The 14664-nt window shown below is 33.0% G+C and overlaps 1 protein-coding gene across 2 annotated transcripts in view; it reads left to right on the top strand.

The window, feature by feature from the left end:
• Positions 1-14664, top strand: part of RBM41 (RNA binding motif protein 41) — a 57060-nt gene that overhangs the window by 42190 nt on the left and 206 nt on the right. For both annotated transcript variants that reach the window (XM_031445715.2, XM_010987752.3), the window contains 2 exons: positions 7333-7480; positions 9404-14664. The exon at positions 9404-14664 is cut by the window's right edge and continues 206 nt beyond it. In XM_031445715.2, the coding sequence (XP_031301575.1) occupies positions 7333-7480; positions 9404-9570 (315 nt within the window). In that variant the 3' untranslated portion in view covers positions 9571-14664. The remainder of the gene's footprint in view (positions 1-7332; positions 7481-9403) is intronic.

Genomic DNA, 14664 nt, shown 5'->3' with positions numbered 1-14664 from the left:
TGAGCATTTTATAGTGCCAGAAAGTACAGAAGTGCTAAAAACAACATGAAAACATTGTTGGGGATGAATCAGAGAAGCACAGGAACCATCTGAGAGTTTCTGATGACCAAAACTGGAACAATTTGTGCAACAAAATTAGCAAATTAATATTGGATTATAACTCAAAGTATAGAGTATCTGTGAGTCCATATTTATAATAAAATGATTGAGTAAATCAATAAATGGGGGAGAGGAAACAAATATCCCAAGAAGAATTCTAAATAATTTATGTAGATGCTCCACCTCAAGGAGAGGAAACATAACTCTCACTCCTTAGTTTTGAGCTACTCTGAGTGAGTTCTTTCCAAAGAGTTCACTGTAGGAATTCAGGGGAAAAAATGTGTAGAAACCTAACAAACGCTACCTCAGTCAGTTGATCATGGCCAGGACCAGTCATAAATCATGTTGAAAGTATGTATGTTTGATGTGATGTGATCAAAGTTGCACATTTTCTCTGTAGTCTTCCTCCTAATAATCCATAACACAATCTAACCATGAGAAAAATGCCAGAAAAATTCTAGTAGTGGAGCAGTCTACAAAACACCCGACCAGTACTCCTTAAAGATGTCAAGATCATTAAAAACAAGAAAAGTCTGAGAAACTACCACAGCCAAGAAGAGACTAAAGACATAAGAAAACTAAATATACTGTGATACCCTGGATGAGATCCTGGAATAGAGAAGGGACATTGGGGAAAAATATGGAAATCAAAATAAACTAAGGACTTGAGTTAATAACAGTATATTGATATTACTCCATTTATTTTAACAAATGTACCATAGTAATATAAAATGTTAATTATAGGAGAAATTGGGTGTGGGGTATATGGGAACTCGTTGTACTATCTTCTTAGTTTTTCTCTCAATCTAAAACTGTGGTTAAAAAAATAAAGTATTTTTTTAATTAAATAGGTAGCTGTAGAAGAATGCATACAGTATAATACCATTTATATAAAGTTCAAAAAATACAAAACAATACTGTTTATTGCAGAGGGATACCAAGAAGAGCTTCATCCTCTATTATCACTTGGAGTTTCTACTTTTCTGTTTCACAGAAATGTTTATCTTGTTTTTGAGCCTAGCTGTATCTTTGTATCTTTGTATATATGAATATATATATATGTTGTGGATATATACATACATACATACCCATGCATGTGGATATATGTATGTATGTATGTACATATGTATGTATGTATATTTTTGGAGCAGAGAAGATGCATCCACGCAAGGAGTGACCAAGCCACCTTGACCAGAAGTCCTCTTGATTTTTTAAAAATGTTCATATCAAAGGGAACAATCTTAGTATGGATCTTTCCTACTTGGTGAGAAACTTGAAGTATGTTTCACATACCCTTCTCTTTCTATGGTTATTTAATTTGATGATGTTTTCATGATGAATATTTCAGAGCCAGAACTCTGGATCACCTGAAATTACTTAAGTGAATTACAAAGCAGTTATTCTATGTCCTTGCTGTTAAGATGAGTATGGTTAAATGCTAAATATGTGAATATCCAGCTTCTAAAAGCTTTCAGACATAAAGAATCTGCTGCTTATTACAGTGTTTAATATATTTACTCATACATTTCAATAGATAAGTCATTTAAGTGGGCTCTATTTTCCTGCTCCTTGCTTTTGCTACTCCTGTCTTAATTTTTCTCAAGTTCTTTTAAGCTATAAAGGATATAACTTACGCTAGCTCATATATAAAGATCTCTTTTTTCACCTCCATCTTTTTTTTATTACAGGAAAATACACATAACCTGAGATCTACCTTTTAACAAAATTTCAAGTGTACATTACAGTATTGTAAGCTATAGGCACAATGTTGTACAGCAGTGCTCTAGAAAATTTTCATCTTGCATGACTGAACTTTATACCCATTTAACAGCAACTCCCCATTTCCCTATCCCCCCAGGTCCTGGCAACCACCATTCTACTTTCTGCTTCCATGAGTTTGACTACTATAGATACCACATATAAGTGAAATTATGCAGTATTTTCTTCTGTGATTGGCCTATTTCACATAGCATAGTGCCCTTGAGTTTCATCTGTAGCATATGACAAGATTTCCTTCCTTTTTCTGGCCATATAATATTCCATTGCATGTATATACCACATTTTCTTTATTCATTCATCTGTGATGGACATTTAGGTTGTTTCTACCTCTTGGCTGTTGTGAACAGTGCTGCAATAAACATGTGAGTTCAGATATCTCTTCGAGATTGTGATTTTAATTATTTTCGATAAGTAACCAGAACTGGGATTCTTGGATCATATGGTAGTTCTATTTTTAACTTTTTGAGGCACCTCCATACTGTTCTCCATAGTGGCTGCACCATTTTACATTCCTGCCAAAAGTGTACAAGGGTTTGAGTTTCTCCACATTCTCATCAATACTCATTTTCTGTATGTGTTCTTTGAAAAAATGCCTATTTTGGTCTTTTGCCCATTTGGGGATGTTATTTGTCTTTTTGATACTGAGTTGCAGGAGTTCCTTATGTATCTTGGATATTAACCTCTAATCAGATATATAGTTTCCAAATATTTTCTTCTATTCTGTAGGTTGCCTTCTCGTTTTGCTGATTGTTTCCTTTGCTGTGCAGGAGTGTTTTAGTGATGTAGTCCCTCTTTATTTTTGCTTTTGTTGTCTTTGCTTCTGCTGTAACATCTAATAAATCATTGCCAAGGCAAATGTCATGAGGCTTTTCCCCTGTGTTTTGTTCTGGAAGTTTTAGGGTTTCAGATCTTATATTTAAATTTTTAATCCACTTTGAGTTGATTTTCATGTATGATATAAAAAAAGAGGTCAGTTTTATTCTTTTACATGTGGATATCAACTTTTCTCAACAGCATTTCTTGAAGGGACTATTATTTCCCCATTGTGTATTCTTACCCCCGTCCCCGGCCTTGTTAATCAGTTGACTGTATATGTGCAGTTTTATTTTTGGGCTCTCTATTCTGTTCCATTGGTCTACATGTCTGACTTTATGCCAGTATCATACTGTTTTTATTACTGTACATTTGTAATATATTTTGAAATTAAGAAGTGTGAGGCCTCCAGTTTTGTTCTCAAGATTGCTTTGGCTATTCGGGGTCTCCTCTGGTTCCTTCTGAATTTTAGGATTATTTTTTCTATTTTCTACAAAAAGTACCATTGGGATTTTGATAAGAATTGCATTAAATCTGTAGACCACTTTGGACAGTGTGGACATTTTAACAATATTGTCCTCCAGTCCATAAGCATGGGACATGTTTGCATTTATTTGTGTCTTCTTTATTTCTTTGAGCAATGTTCTGTGGTTTTCAGTGTACAGGTCCTTCAGTTCCTTGGCTAAGTTTTTTTTTTTTTAATTGAAGTGTTTGACATACAGAAAAGCTGTACATATTTAATTTATGCCCCTTGATGAGTTTGAAGATAAGTATACACCGTGAAACCATCACCAATACATGCCCTAAACTTAACTATCACCTCCAGAAATTTCCTCCCTCCTTTTTCCTTATGATAAGATCATTCAACATAAGAGCTACCCTTTTAACAAATTTTTAAGTATCCAATACAGTATTGTTAACTGTATACACTATGCTGTATGGTAGATCTATAGGAATTATTCATCTGGCATAAGTGAAACTATGTACCCTTTGATGAACACTTCCCCTATTACCCTTCCTCCTAACTCTGGTAAACAAATTCTACTCTCTGCTTCTATGTGTTTGACTATTTTAGATTCCTGATATAAGCGAGATCCTGTACTGTTTGTTCTGTTTCTGGTGTATTTCAGTTACCATGTCTTCCAAGTTCACCTATGTTGTAGCAAATGACAAGATTTCCTTTGTTTTTAAGGCTGAATAATACCCTGTTGTATTTATACACCACATTTTATCTATCCATTCCTCTGTCAATGGACATTTAGGTTGTTTCCATGTCTTTGCTATTGTGAATAATGCTGCAGTGAACATGGGAATGCAGATATTTCTTCCAGATCCTGATTCCAGTTCTTTCGGGGATATACCCAGAAGTGGGATTGCTGTATTATGTGGATTCTATTTTTAAGTTTTAAAGGATGTTCCATACTGTTTTTCATTGTGGTTGTACCAATTTGTATTCCCACCAACAGTATACAGGGTTAAAATTTCCCCATATCCTCACCAACACTTTTTTTTTTTTAACTTTTGAGTTTTAGGAGTCCCTTATATATTTTAGATATTAACCCTTTATTAGATATGTGATTTGCAAAACTTTATCCCATTCTGTGGGTTGCTTTTTAACTTTGCTAATGTTTCCTTTGCTGTGCAGATGGGTTTTAACTGATGTAATGACATTTGTCTATATTTGCTTTTGTTGCTTGTGCTTTTGATATTATATCTAAGAAATCATTGGCAAGGTCAATATCAATGTTGATAGTCAATATCAATAAATTCCTTCTATTCCTAGTTTATTGAGCATTTTTATTATGAAAGAATGTTGGATTTTTTCAAATGGTTTTTCTCTAACTATTAAGATGATTATGGTTTTTATCCTTCATTCTGTTAATGTGGTGTATCATACTGATTGATTTTCATATGAACCATCCTTGCATCCCAGGGGTAAATCCCATTTGGTCATGGTGTATGATCTTTTTAATATGCTTTTTAATTCAGTTTGCTAGTTTTCTGTTGAGCATTTTTGCATCTGTATTCATCAGGGATTTTGGCCTGTATTTTTTTTTTCCTTGTAGTGTCTTTCTCTGCTTTTGGTGTCAGAGTAATGCTGGCCTCATAAAATCAGTTTGGGAGTGTTCCTCCTCTTCAACTTTTTTGGAAGAATTTTAGAAGGATTGGCATTAATTCTTCTTTAAATGTTTGGTAGAATTCACCTGTGAGGCCATCTGTTTCTGGGCTTTTCTTTGTTGGGAGGTTTTTGATTACTGTTTCAATCTTATTGCTAGTTATATACATCTATTCAGATTTTCTGTTTCTTCACAATTTCACCTTGGTAGGTTGTATGTTTCTAGGAATCTATCCTTTTTTTAGGTTATCCAATTTGTTGGCATATAATTGTTCATTGTAGCCTCTCAATCCTTTTATTTCTGTGGTATCAGTTGTAATGTCTCTTCTTTCACTTCTGATTTTGAATCTTTCTCTTTTTTCTTAGTCTAGCTATAAAGGTAGTCAGTTTTTATCTTTTTAAAAATAACCCTTAGTTTAGTTGATTTTTCTATTTTTTTCTAATCTCTATTTTGATTATTTCTACTCTAATCTTTACTATTTGCTTGTAACTTTGGGCTTAGTTTGTTCTTTTTTTCTAGTTCCTTGAAGTGTAGAGTTAAGTTGTTTGTGATCTTTCTTCTCTTTTAATGTAGGTGGGTTTTTTTTGCTATAAACTTCCCTCTTAGTACTGTTCTTGCTGCATCCCATAAATTTTTGTATGCTGTGGTTTTATGTTCATTTTGTTTCAAGGTATTCTAATTTCCCTTTAGATTTCTTCTTTGAGCCATTAGTTGTTCAAGAGTATGTTGTTTATTTTCCACATATTTCTGAATATTCTAGTTTTTCTTCTGCTATTGAAAGTGAGGTATTGAAATCTCCTAGTACTATTGTGTTGCTGTGTCTTTCTCCCTTCAGTTTTATCAATGTTTGCTTCATATATTTAGGAGCTCTGATATTGAGTGCATATATATTTATAGTCATTATAGCTTCTTGGTGAATTGACTCTTATTATTATATAATGTCCTTTTTTGTCTTTTTTGACAGTTTTTGACCTAAAGTCTATTTTATCTTATATAAGCATGGCCAACCTTGCTCTTTTTTTGGTTACAGTTTGTATGGAATATCTTTCTTTACTATTTCATTTTCAGCCTGTGTACGGCCTTAAATCTAAAGTGAGTTTCTGGTAGACAGCATATAATCGGATGTTGTTTTTCATTCATTCAACCACTCTATGTCTTTGATTGGGGAATTTAATCCATTTACATGTAATTATTGATAGGGAAAGAATTACTATTGCCATTACTTGTTCTCAGTCTTATAGCTCTTTTGTTTCTCTTTTTCTCTCTTGATGTCCTCCTTTGTGTTTCACGGATTTTTTTCATAATGATGTGCTTTTTCCTTTGTCATTTTCTTTTGTGTGTCTTCTGTAGGTATTTTCTTTATGATTACAATGGCGCTTACTTAAAACATCTTATAACAATCTATTTTAAGCTGATAAGAACTTAAGTTCAATCACACTTATGAGCTCTTTTTTGTTTTCTTGACTATTACTTTCTTAAAAAATAGCATCCCATTCCTAGTAGATAGAGTATTGTCTCTTTATTTCTCTGAGGATATTAGTGATGGTTTTTTGAAGTTTTTTTCCTCCTTATATGGTTTCTGTTTTCTCCTATTTACTTTCATTTCTTAGTTTGTTTTGTTCTGTTTCACATTAGAGGCTTTCCTCAGATGTCTGATAATCCATGTTCGTATTTATGAGTAGGGTCCAAAAAACAGATTGGAAGCTCAGAGCACATGAGTGGTCCTTATTGACTTTGAGCTTCACTTTAAAGTCATCTGGCTGGTCCATTTGTTAGAGAAGTTCCCCACCCCAAATCAGCATTTTTAGATTTTTCTTCTTGAGGCTAATCAGATTCACCAGAGAAGACACTTCAGAACTCTTACTTGAGAGGGTACTACCAGAATTATAGGAGTCAAATGGCAGGGAGTATTTGTGGTGTCCTCACCATTCAGAATGCATTATTTCTCTTAATCTCCCTGTTTTCAGAAATAACATTCATATCCCCACCTGTGTCTAGCATTACCCATATTCAGAGAATGAACCTCCAATATTCACCAGGATTGGGAGTGGTCTAGTAGCATATTGTAGGGGAGGATGTTTAAAGATCTAGTTGGTTTTCAAAGAGCTTTCAGCCTAACCACCTTATCTTAATCCCATCTCTTTACATCCATTTCAAGAGGCACCTGAAAAATACCAGTTCCTGAACTGTTTTAGGTTTCTTAGGTATAGACTGGATTAGTTCCTGGCTTTCCCCACTGCTGGTTTAAGATTCAGCTTTCCTGAGTACATTCATCCAGTTATTTTCTAGCTTCTAGAATATTGTTGCTATTGCCTCCTTTCCCTATTCTTCCTGACCTTGTGGATTTGTATTTTAAAAAAAAAAAAAAGCCCCTATAGTTTTAGAGAGTTTTCTGAAAGGAATGAAATTAGATGTATGTGTTCAATCCAGCATCTTTATCTGAAACTAACTAATTCTTACCGCAATGAAATAGTTGCCTTACCTCCCTCATGTGATATTTCTGTTGATCCTTGATTTATATTAGGTGTTATACCTGAAGAACCTTAGTCCTCGGGTGACTGAAAGAGATCTTGTCTCATTATTCGCTCGGTTCCAGGAGAAAAAAGGACCTCCAATTCAATTCCGAATGATGACTGGACGAATGAGGGGGCAAGCTTTTATCACCTTTCCCAGTAAGTAGCTTCATCTGGATAATTACTCATTTGTAGCATCAGTTCATTAGAGAGTACTTATACCCTCTCTAATTTAGATATAGCCCCTTGATTTCTCCACAGCACGTGAGAAGCATGTGCTTGAAGAAGCACATAGGAAGAAGGTAAGAGAAGTAAGGAAAACATATTTTTAATTTTCTTCTATCCTCCATTTTGTGCTTCCTCTTCTCCATTGACAGTGCATGACCACCTTACCCCATTGTCCTCAGTTTGCCCCAGTCTTGACACTTCCTTCTCATGCTATCAAAATTTATTTTCCCTTTGCTAAAAGTAATATTTCTAGTCCAAGTTATAATTGCATTACTTATTAAGATATTAGTATTCTGATCAGAACACCTGTACTTGCCTTATGCCCTATTCTTTTAGGACTAAGAGACTGCAAGCTAATATGCTAATTCACTAGTAATTCATAACTAATTAATGGATGATATATTCTTTTAACTATTGTTTGCATCTTAATGCATGACTTCAGTATCCTAATCCAAAGGGAGGAATAATACAGGCATACCTCAGGGATACTGCAGGTTTGGTTCCAGACCACTACAATAAAGTGAACATCTCAATAAAGCAAGTCACATGAATTTTTTGGTTTCCTAGTACATATAAAAGTTATGCTTACACTATACTATAGTCTATTAAGTGTGCCAATAGCATTTTGTCTTAAAAAATATACATACCTTAACACTTTATTGCTAAAAAATGCTAACCATCATCTGACAGAGCAGGGTTTCCACAATCCTTCAATTTGTAAAAAATGCAATATCTGCAAAACATAATAAAGCAAAGTGCAATTAAACAAGTTATACCTGCATAGGAATTTCAGTTTCTATGACAGACTAGACTATCTTTCTTTTATGGTTGAGGTTGGGTAGGACCTGTATTTTTTATTATCCATAAACCATCATCATTTATATACAGCCTAGTAATCTATTTATAGGCAAGTGCTTGTACACATGAGCAATACCAAACACCTCTGCACTGTCCTATCTCATTGATCTCTTTGAAGGTTTGTGGATCCTCAACACTCGTGGCTTTCAGTCTTTTTTAAGTGTTAGGACTCTTTTCAACTTAAAAAATTATTTCCTGCACCTCCACCTAATATGATCCATTAATTGAAAAGATATGTAATTAAAAGTCTTTATATACTAAGTACTTTTAAATAAATAGCTGTTTTAACTAATTATAACAGCAGCTATCTACATTTGAAAATTTGTAGTGTATACACATGTGAGACATAAATTGGTTCAATCTAAAGACATTGCTTTTCTACTTATGATTTCATAGGCTCTGGGCAATAATTCCACTCCTTCTTAGTATCCTACATCCAAGCTCTAAACCCATAAGTTGAATCCTCCTGCTATACACTATATATTGTCACCCCTCAAGCTTCCATATGCCTATAAGGATTCTTAAACTTATTTGTCCTAATGAGGGCTTCTAAAACCACTTTCTGACCAAAAGGAAAAAGTAGCAAAATGTCCCCAATACTATAACTTCTTTTATTTGTGTTGCCCATTTTGAAAATGATATCATTCATTCTCACAATACCTATAATCTGTTATCTAAGATAGAGGCTTGTGTATTATTAGTTACAGCTTAGCCTTCTTTAGCACACTGTCTATATCCTTGTTTCTTTCCCTGTATCATTGAATTAGGAGACACTCTCAAAAGTATTTTAAGTTTTTATTGTCATTATTCTTAACCATTACTTTAATCTTGCTGAGTTATACAAATTTGAGATTATGGAAAACACAATACAACCAAATAACTTTATGACCTTATAGCCTACACTTAACTCCAAGGCAAAAACAACATAAATTAGATATGGAATAGAATTGAATTTTTAAGCCATATGTAAACTGATATTTTTTCTTTCTCTTTTAGATAAGGAAATAGCATGGCAAGCATTGCGTCTGGTAAATGGATATAAACTACGTGGGAAAATATTAGTGATAGAATTTGGAAAGAACAAAAAGCAACGGTCAGATCTCCATACTACTTCTATAATATCATCTACTACAGATAGCACTACAGAAATCAGTGGTAGCTAGAATACATATAGATTGTGAGTCCCAGGAGGTCTTTCTTGCATCAGAATCTTAGATCTAAGATTTGTGTATAGATAGCAATTTGTTTGGAATTGAACAAAAGAAACAGACCGAGGGAGAGGAAGTCTAATTAAGGTCATCCCTTTCAGCTTTTGGAAAGAATTGGTAGAAAACATTTTCTATAATCAAAGACCACAGGATAGACTGTATACTGAGTATGAAGGGTAGGGTACAAAGAGTATAATTTTCTCAGGATAAATTACAATGGATTATTTCCAAGGATTTTTTTAATCTTTGTAATTTATATGAGGTCTTAAATATTTGTCCCTTGAGATAACATTCTTTCCAAGATTGCCTCCTATATACAGAACTGAAAAAAAAAAAACTAATTACATTTTGAAATATTTATTTTCTGGAGCCCATTTGGCCCTAATTTTATTCACCTCATAAATAAATGACCAGGACCCCAGGTCTAAACATCAGTAAATGCTGTTAAATGAGAACTATCAGCAGTAACAGTAGGTAGTTTTCATAAGTCAGTCAACATATTTAATGAGCACTTCCACATTAAGTTGTCAGTGTCTTCAAAAAGCTATATATTTTTTCTAATGAAATAATTTAGATCAAACTACTAATGTTCTCATAGTTATTTAAGCTAGCTACCATTGAGTAATCATTGAATTCAAAGCAATAAACATTGAATTATTGTCTAATATGTTAAGGATTAGATATATGAATTTTAGAAGAGGAACTTACTAGCAAAGAATACTAAAAGAAAAAGAGCTCTCTAGAAGACAGGCAGCCAGCACCAAATCCCCAGTTATTTGTTTATAGTTGCTGGAGACTAGAAAGATGATATGATATAGAGGAAGTAGTACAAACTTTGACGTCAGACCTGTTGGAACTTCACAGCCATACTTACCACTCTGTGACCTTGGCAAGTCACTTAATCTGAGCCTCAGTTTTCTCATCAATGAAAATGAGGATAATAATACTACTTACCTCACTGGATTGTGATGATTGTATCCAGGTTGAAGGACAGAAAGGAAAAAAATGAAAATTTATCAGGGTATAGGAACATTAAGCACTCCAATGTACTTGTAATAGGAATACCAGAGAAAGAAAGGAGGAGAAGAAATAAATATTCCAATAATAATGGCTGTAAACAACCCAAATTTGATGAGAAACATTATCTACACATCCAAGAAATCTCAATGAACCCTAAATAGGATAAACAGGAAGAAATCCACAGACATACCATAATAAGAATGCTAAAATCCAAAGACAAAGAGAAACTCTTGAAAGCAATATGAGGAAAATGAAGCATCACTTACAAGGGAACTTCAATAAGATTAACAGATGATGTCTCATCAGAAACAATGGATGTGGCAGTGGGATAACATATTCAAAGTGCTCAAAGAAAAAAAACACTATCAATATAGAATCCTATATTCAATAAAGCTGTTTTTCAAAAATGAAGATGAAATAAAGACATTCCCACATAATCAAAAGCTGGGAAAATCTGTTGCTGGCAGATCTGACTTACAGGAAATATTAAAGGAAGTTCTGCAGGTGGAAAGCAAGTGACCTCAGACAGTAATTTACATCTACACACTCAAAAAATAGCACGGGTAAAGGTAATTATATAATTATAAAGGACAGTCTAAATACATTTTTCCCTTCTTAATTGGTTGAAAATGTAATTTTATAAAACAATATGTATATAGTTGCATTGCTGGATCTATAACATACAAAACTGTAATATATTTACTAATAACAGGACAAAGGAAGTTGGTGAAAACAAAGCTGTATTGTACTAAAGAAATTACTCCAGATGGTAACTCAAATCCAGGAGCAAATGAAGAAAACAAGAAATGGGGAATAAGTTTAATATAAAACATCTATAAATATATACTTACTCTTCTCTCAGCTACCTTAAAAGGCAAAATTATATTAATAATTATAACTATGTATTGTTGGGTTTATAACATGTAGAAATAATAATAATAGTAACAATAATACCACATAAAAACTGGGAAAAGGAATGTTTATATAGGAATATGTTTTTTTATATCTCATTAGAATTTAGTGTGTGTACGTATGTGTGTGTGTGTGTATATATATATATCTGAAGCCAATTAAGTTGTGTATAGTAAGCCCTAGAGCAACCACTAAGTAAATAGCTAAAAAATGTATAGTGAATATATTATTTAAGAAATGTAAATGTTACATTAAAAATACTCAATGCAAAAGAAGGCAAAAAAAAAAAAGGAATGGAGAAACCAAAATAAAACAAAAGCTTGAGACATAAAGAATAGGAAAGAAACAGTAAAATAGCAGTTGTAAGACCACCTAATTAATAATAATAATAATAAGTATGAATGAATTAAACAATCCAATCAAAAGGCAGAAATCAAACTGGGAAAAAAACAAGACTTACTTCTGTACTTATTTATCAGAGTCACACTTTCGATTCAAACATACAGACTGAAGGTTAAAGGGTAAAAACAAATACCAGGCAAACAGCAACTGTAAGAAAACTAGAGCAGCTATACTAATATCAGACAAAATAGACCTTAAAACAAAAAAGTCAGTATGGATAAACAGTGACATCTTATACTGATACAAGAATCAATCTACCAAATGATATAACAATTATAAATATATGCACCTAACAACAGAGCACCAAAATACATGAATCAAAAACAGAAATGAATGGAGAAATATAAAAGTATACAATAAGAGTTGGGGGATTAAGTGCCCTATTTTTAATAATAGAACTAGACAGAAGATGAACAAGTAAATAGGAGACTTGAACAATGCTATAAGTCAACTACACCTTAAGGAGATTTGTAGAACACTTGACTCAACAAGAGCAGAATACACATTCTTCTCAAGTGCAATTGAAACATGTCCAAGATAGGCCATATCACATACCATAAAACAAACCAATACATTTAAGTGGACTGAAATCATGCAGAGCGTGTTCTCTGACCACATGAAATGAAGTTAGAAATCAATATCAGAAAGTTGGGAAACACAAATATGAGTTAGACACACTTTTAAATGACCAATGAGTCAAAGAAGGAATTGCAAAGTTAATTTATGATGAGTGAAAATGAAGACACAGCATACCAAAATTTATCGGCTGCACCTAAAGCAATGTTTAGACAGAAAATTACAAGTACAAATGCCTATAATTAAAAAGAAGAAAGATAATGTAAAAGTAATCTCACTTTATACCTTAAGGCACTGGAAAAAGAGGAGGAAACTAACTAGAACAAACCAAAGGGAGGAAATATAAAAGATTAGTTAAATAAATGACAGAGAATAGAAAATCAATAGAGAAAGTTGATGAAACCAAAAGTTGATTCTATATAGAGATCAACAAAAGTGACAAACCTTTCACTAGATTGACCAGGAAAAAAAAGAAGACTCAAATTACCAGAATAAAAAATGAAGGGAACATTACTACCAAACTTACAGAAATAGAAATCATGAAGGAATACTGTGAACAATTGTGTGATGACAATAAATTAGGTAACTTAGATGAAAGGGATAAATTCCTGGAAATATACAAACTACTAAAACCAATGGAGGAGTGCAAAGAAAGTACTTATAGTAAGAGTTTCCTTAATAATTTTTAAATACCCATAAAGAAAAGCACAGACTCAAATGGCTTCTCAGATTAACCCTAGCAAATATTAAAGAAGAATTAGTACAAATTCTTCACAAACTCTTCCAAAAAGTAGAAGAGGGAACACTTCTGATAATAATGCTACAACATTGAAAACATACTAAATGAAAGAAGTCACTCCAAAAGACTATATATTATATGATTCCATTTATATGAAGTGTCCAGACTTGGCAAATATATAGAGACAGAAAGTGGATTAGTGGTTGCTTAAGGCTGGGGGTAATAGCTTCAGTGTATGGGGTTTCTTTAGAGCTTGATGAAAATGTTCTAAAATTGATTGTGATGATGATTGTACAAATCTGTGAATATACTGCAAACCATGAATTATATACTTCAATTGGGTGAATTTTATGGTATCTGAGTTACATTTTAATAAAGTCACACACACACAAACACTGGATACAACATAAGTGTCCATCAGTATGAGAATGGATAAATTATGGCACATCCATTTAGTGGAATATCTACAGCCATTAAAATAATGAGGTATATCTATGAATACATTCTAACCTGTATGATGTCCAGGATTTTGTATTAAGTTAAAAAGTAAGAAATATGTATAACGTGAATATGTTTTTATAAACAAAAGCATTTGTATATGTATCATATATGTATATATAGATTTCTGAAAAAACTTAGGAAAAAGCTGGGAAATATACATACCAAATTGTAAACCTCTTAGAGGTGGGATTGGATAGGCTGAAAGGGGACTTTTGCTTTATAAGAATTTTAAAAGTGTGATTTGGGCTGATTTTTACTTTTTTCAGTATTTTTTAACTAAAGAAATTTTTAATACTCTGCCAATGATTTGGCTTCCAGAATATTTGTCAGGTCTGATCTGAGGATATCATCTAACTATACTCAGGACAAACATCTATTCCTTTGATATACTGCTCACTTATGATTAACTCCAATTTTAACTATAGTTTAAAGGACAAGAAGTAAGTTATCCTGGTATAACTACTTGCATGTTACCCGGGAGCATATACTTGTAAGCTGGACTTTTCAGAAGGAACTTTTTCCTGTTGGGTGTAAAATCTCACCTCTGCCCTTTACTAGACCATTAACAGTAGAGGAAAATAAAAATGGAGGATGTCCCTCAACTGGTGCATAGATAAACTGTGGTATATCCATACAATGGAATCCTATTCAGCAATAAAAACTATGATGAACTATGATACATGCAGCAACTTGGATGAATCTCAAATGCATTTTGCTAAGTAAAAGAAGCCAAACTCAAAAGGCTACTTACTGTTAGAGTCCATTTATGATATTCTGGGAGAAAAAGTAAAACTGTAGAAACAGAACAAATCAGTGGATGATGGGTTAAAAATGGGAGCTATTACAAAATGGTAGCACAAGGATTTTGTGTTAATAATGGTAATTTTCTGTATCTTGAT

This window comes from Camelus dromedarius, chromosome X, assembly GCF_036321535.1.
Source record: "Camelus dromedarius isolate mCamDro1 chromosome X, mCamDro1.pat, whole genome shotgun sequence".
Classification (NCBI taxonomy): Eukaryota; Metazoa; Chordata; class Mammalia; order Artiodactyla; family Camelidae; genus Camelus; species Camelus dromedarius.
This window is presented reverse-complemented; position numbering and strand designations above follow the sequence as displayed.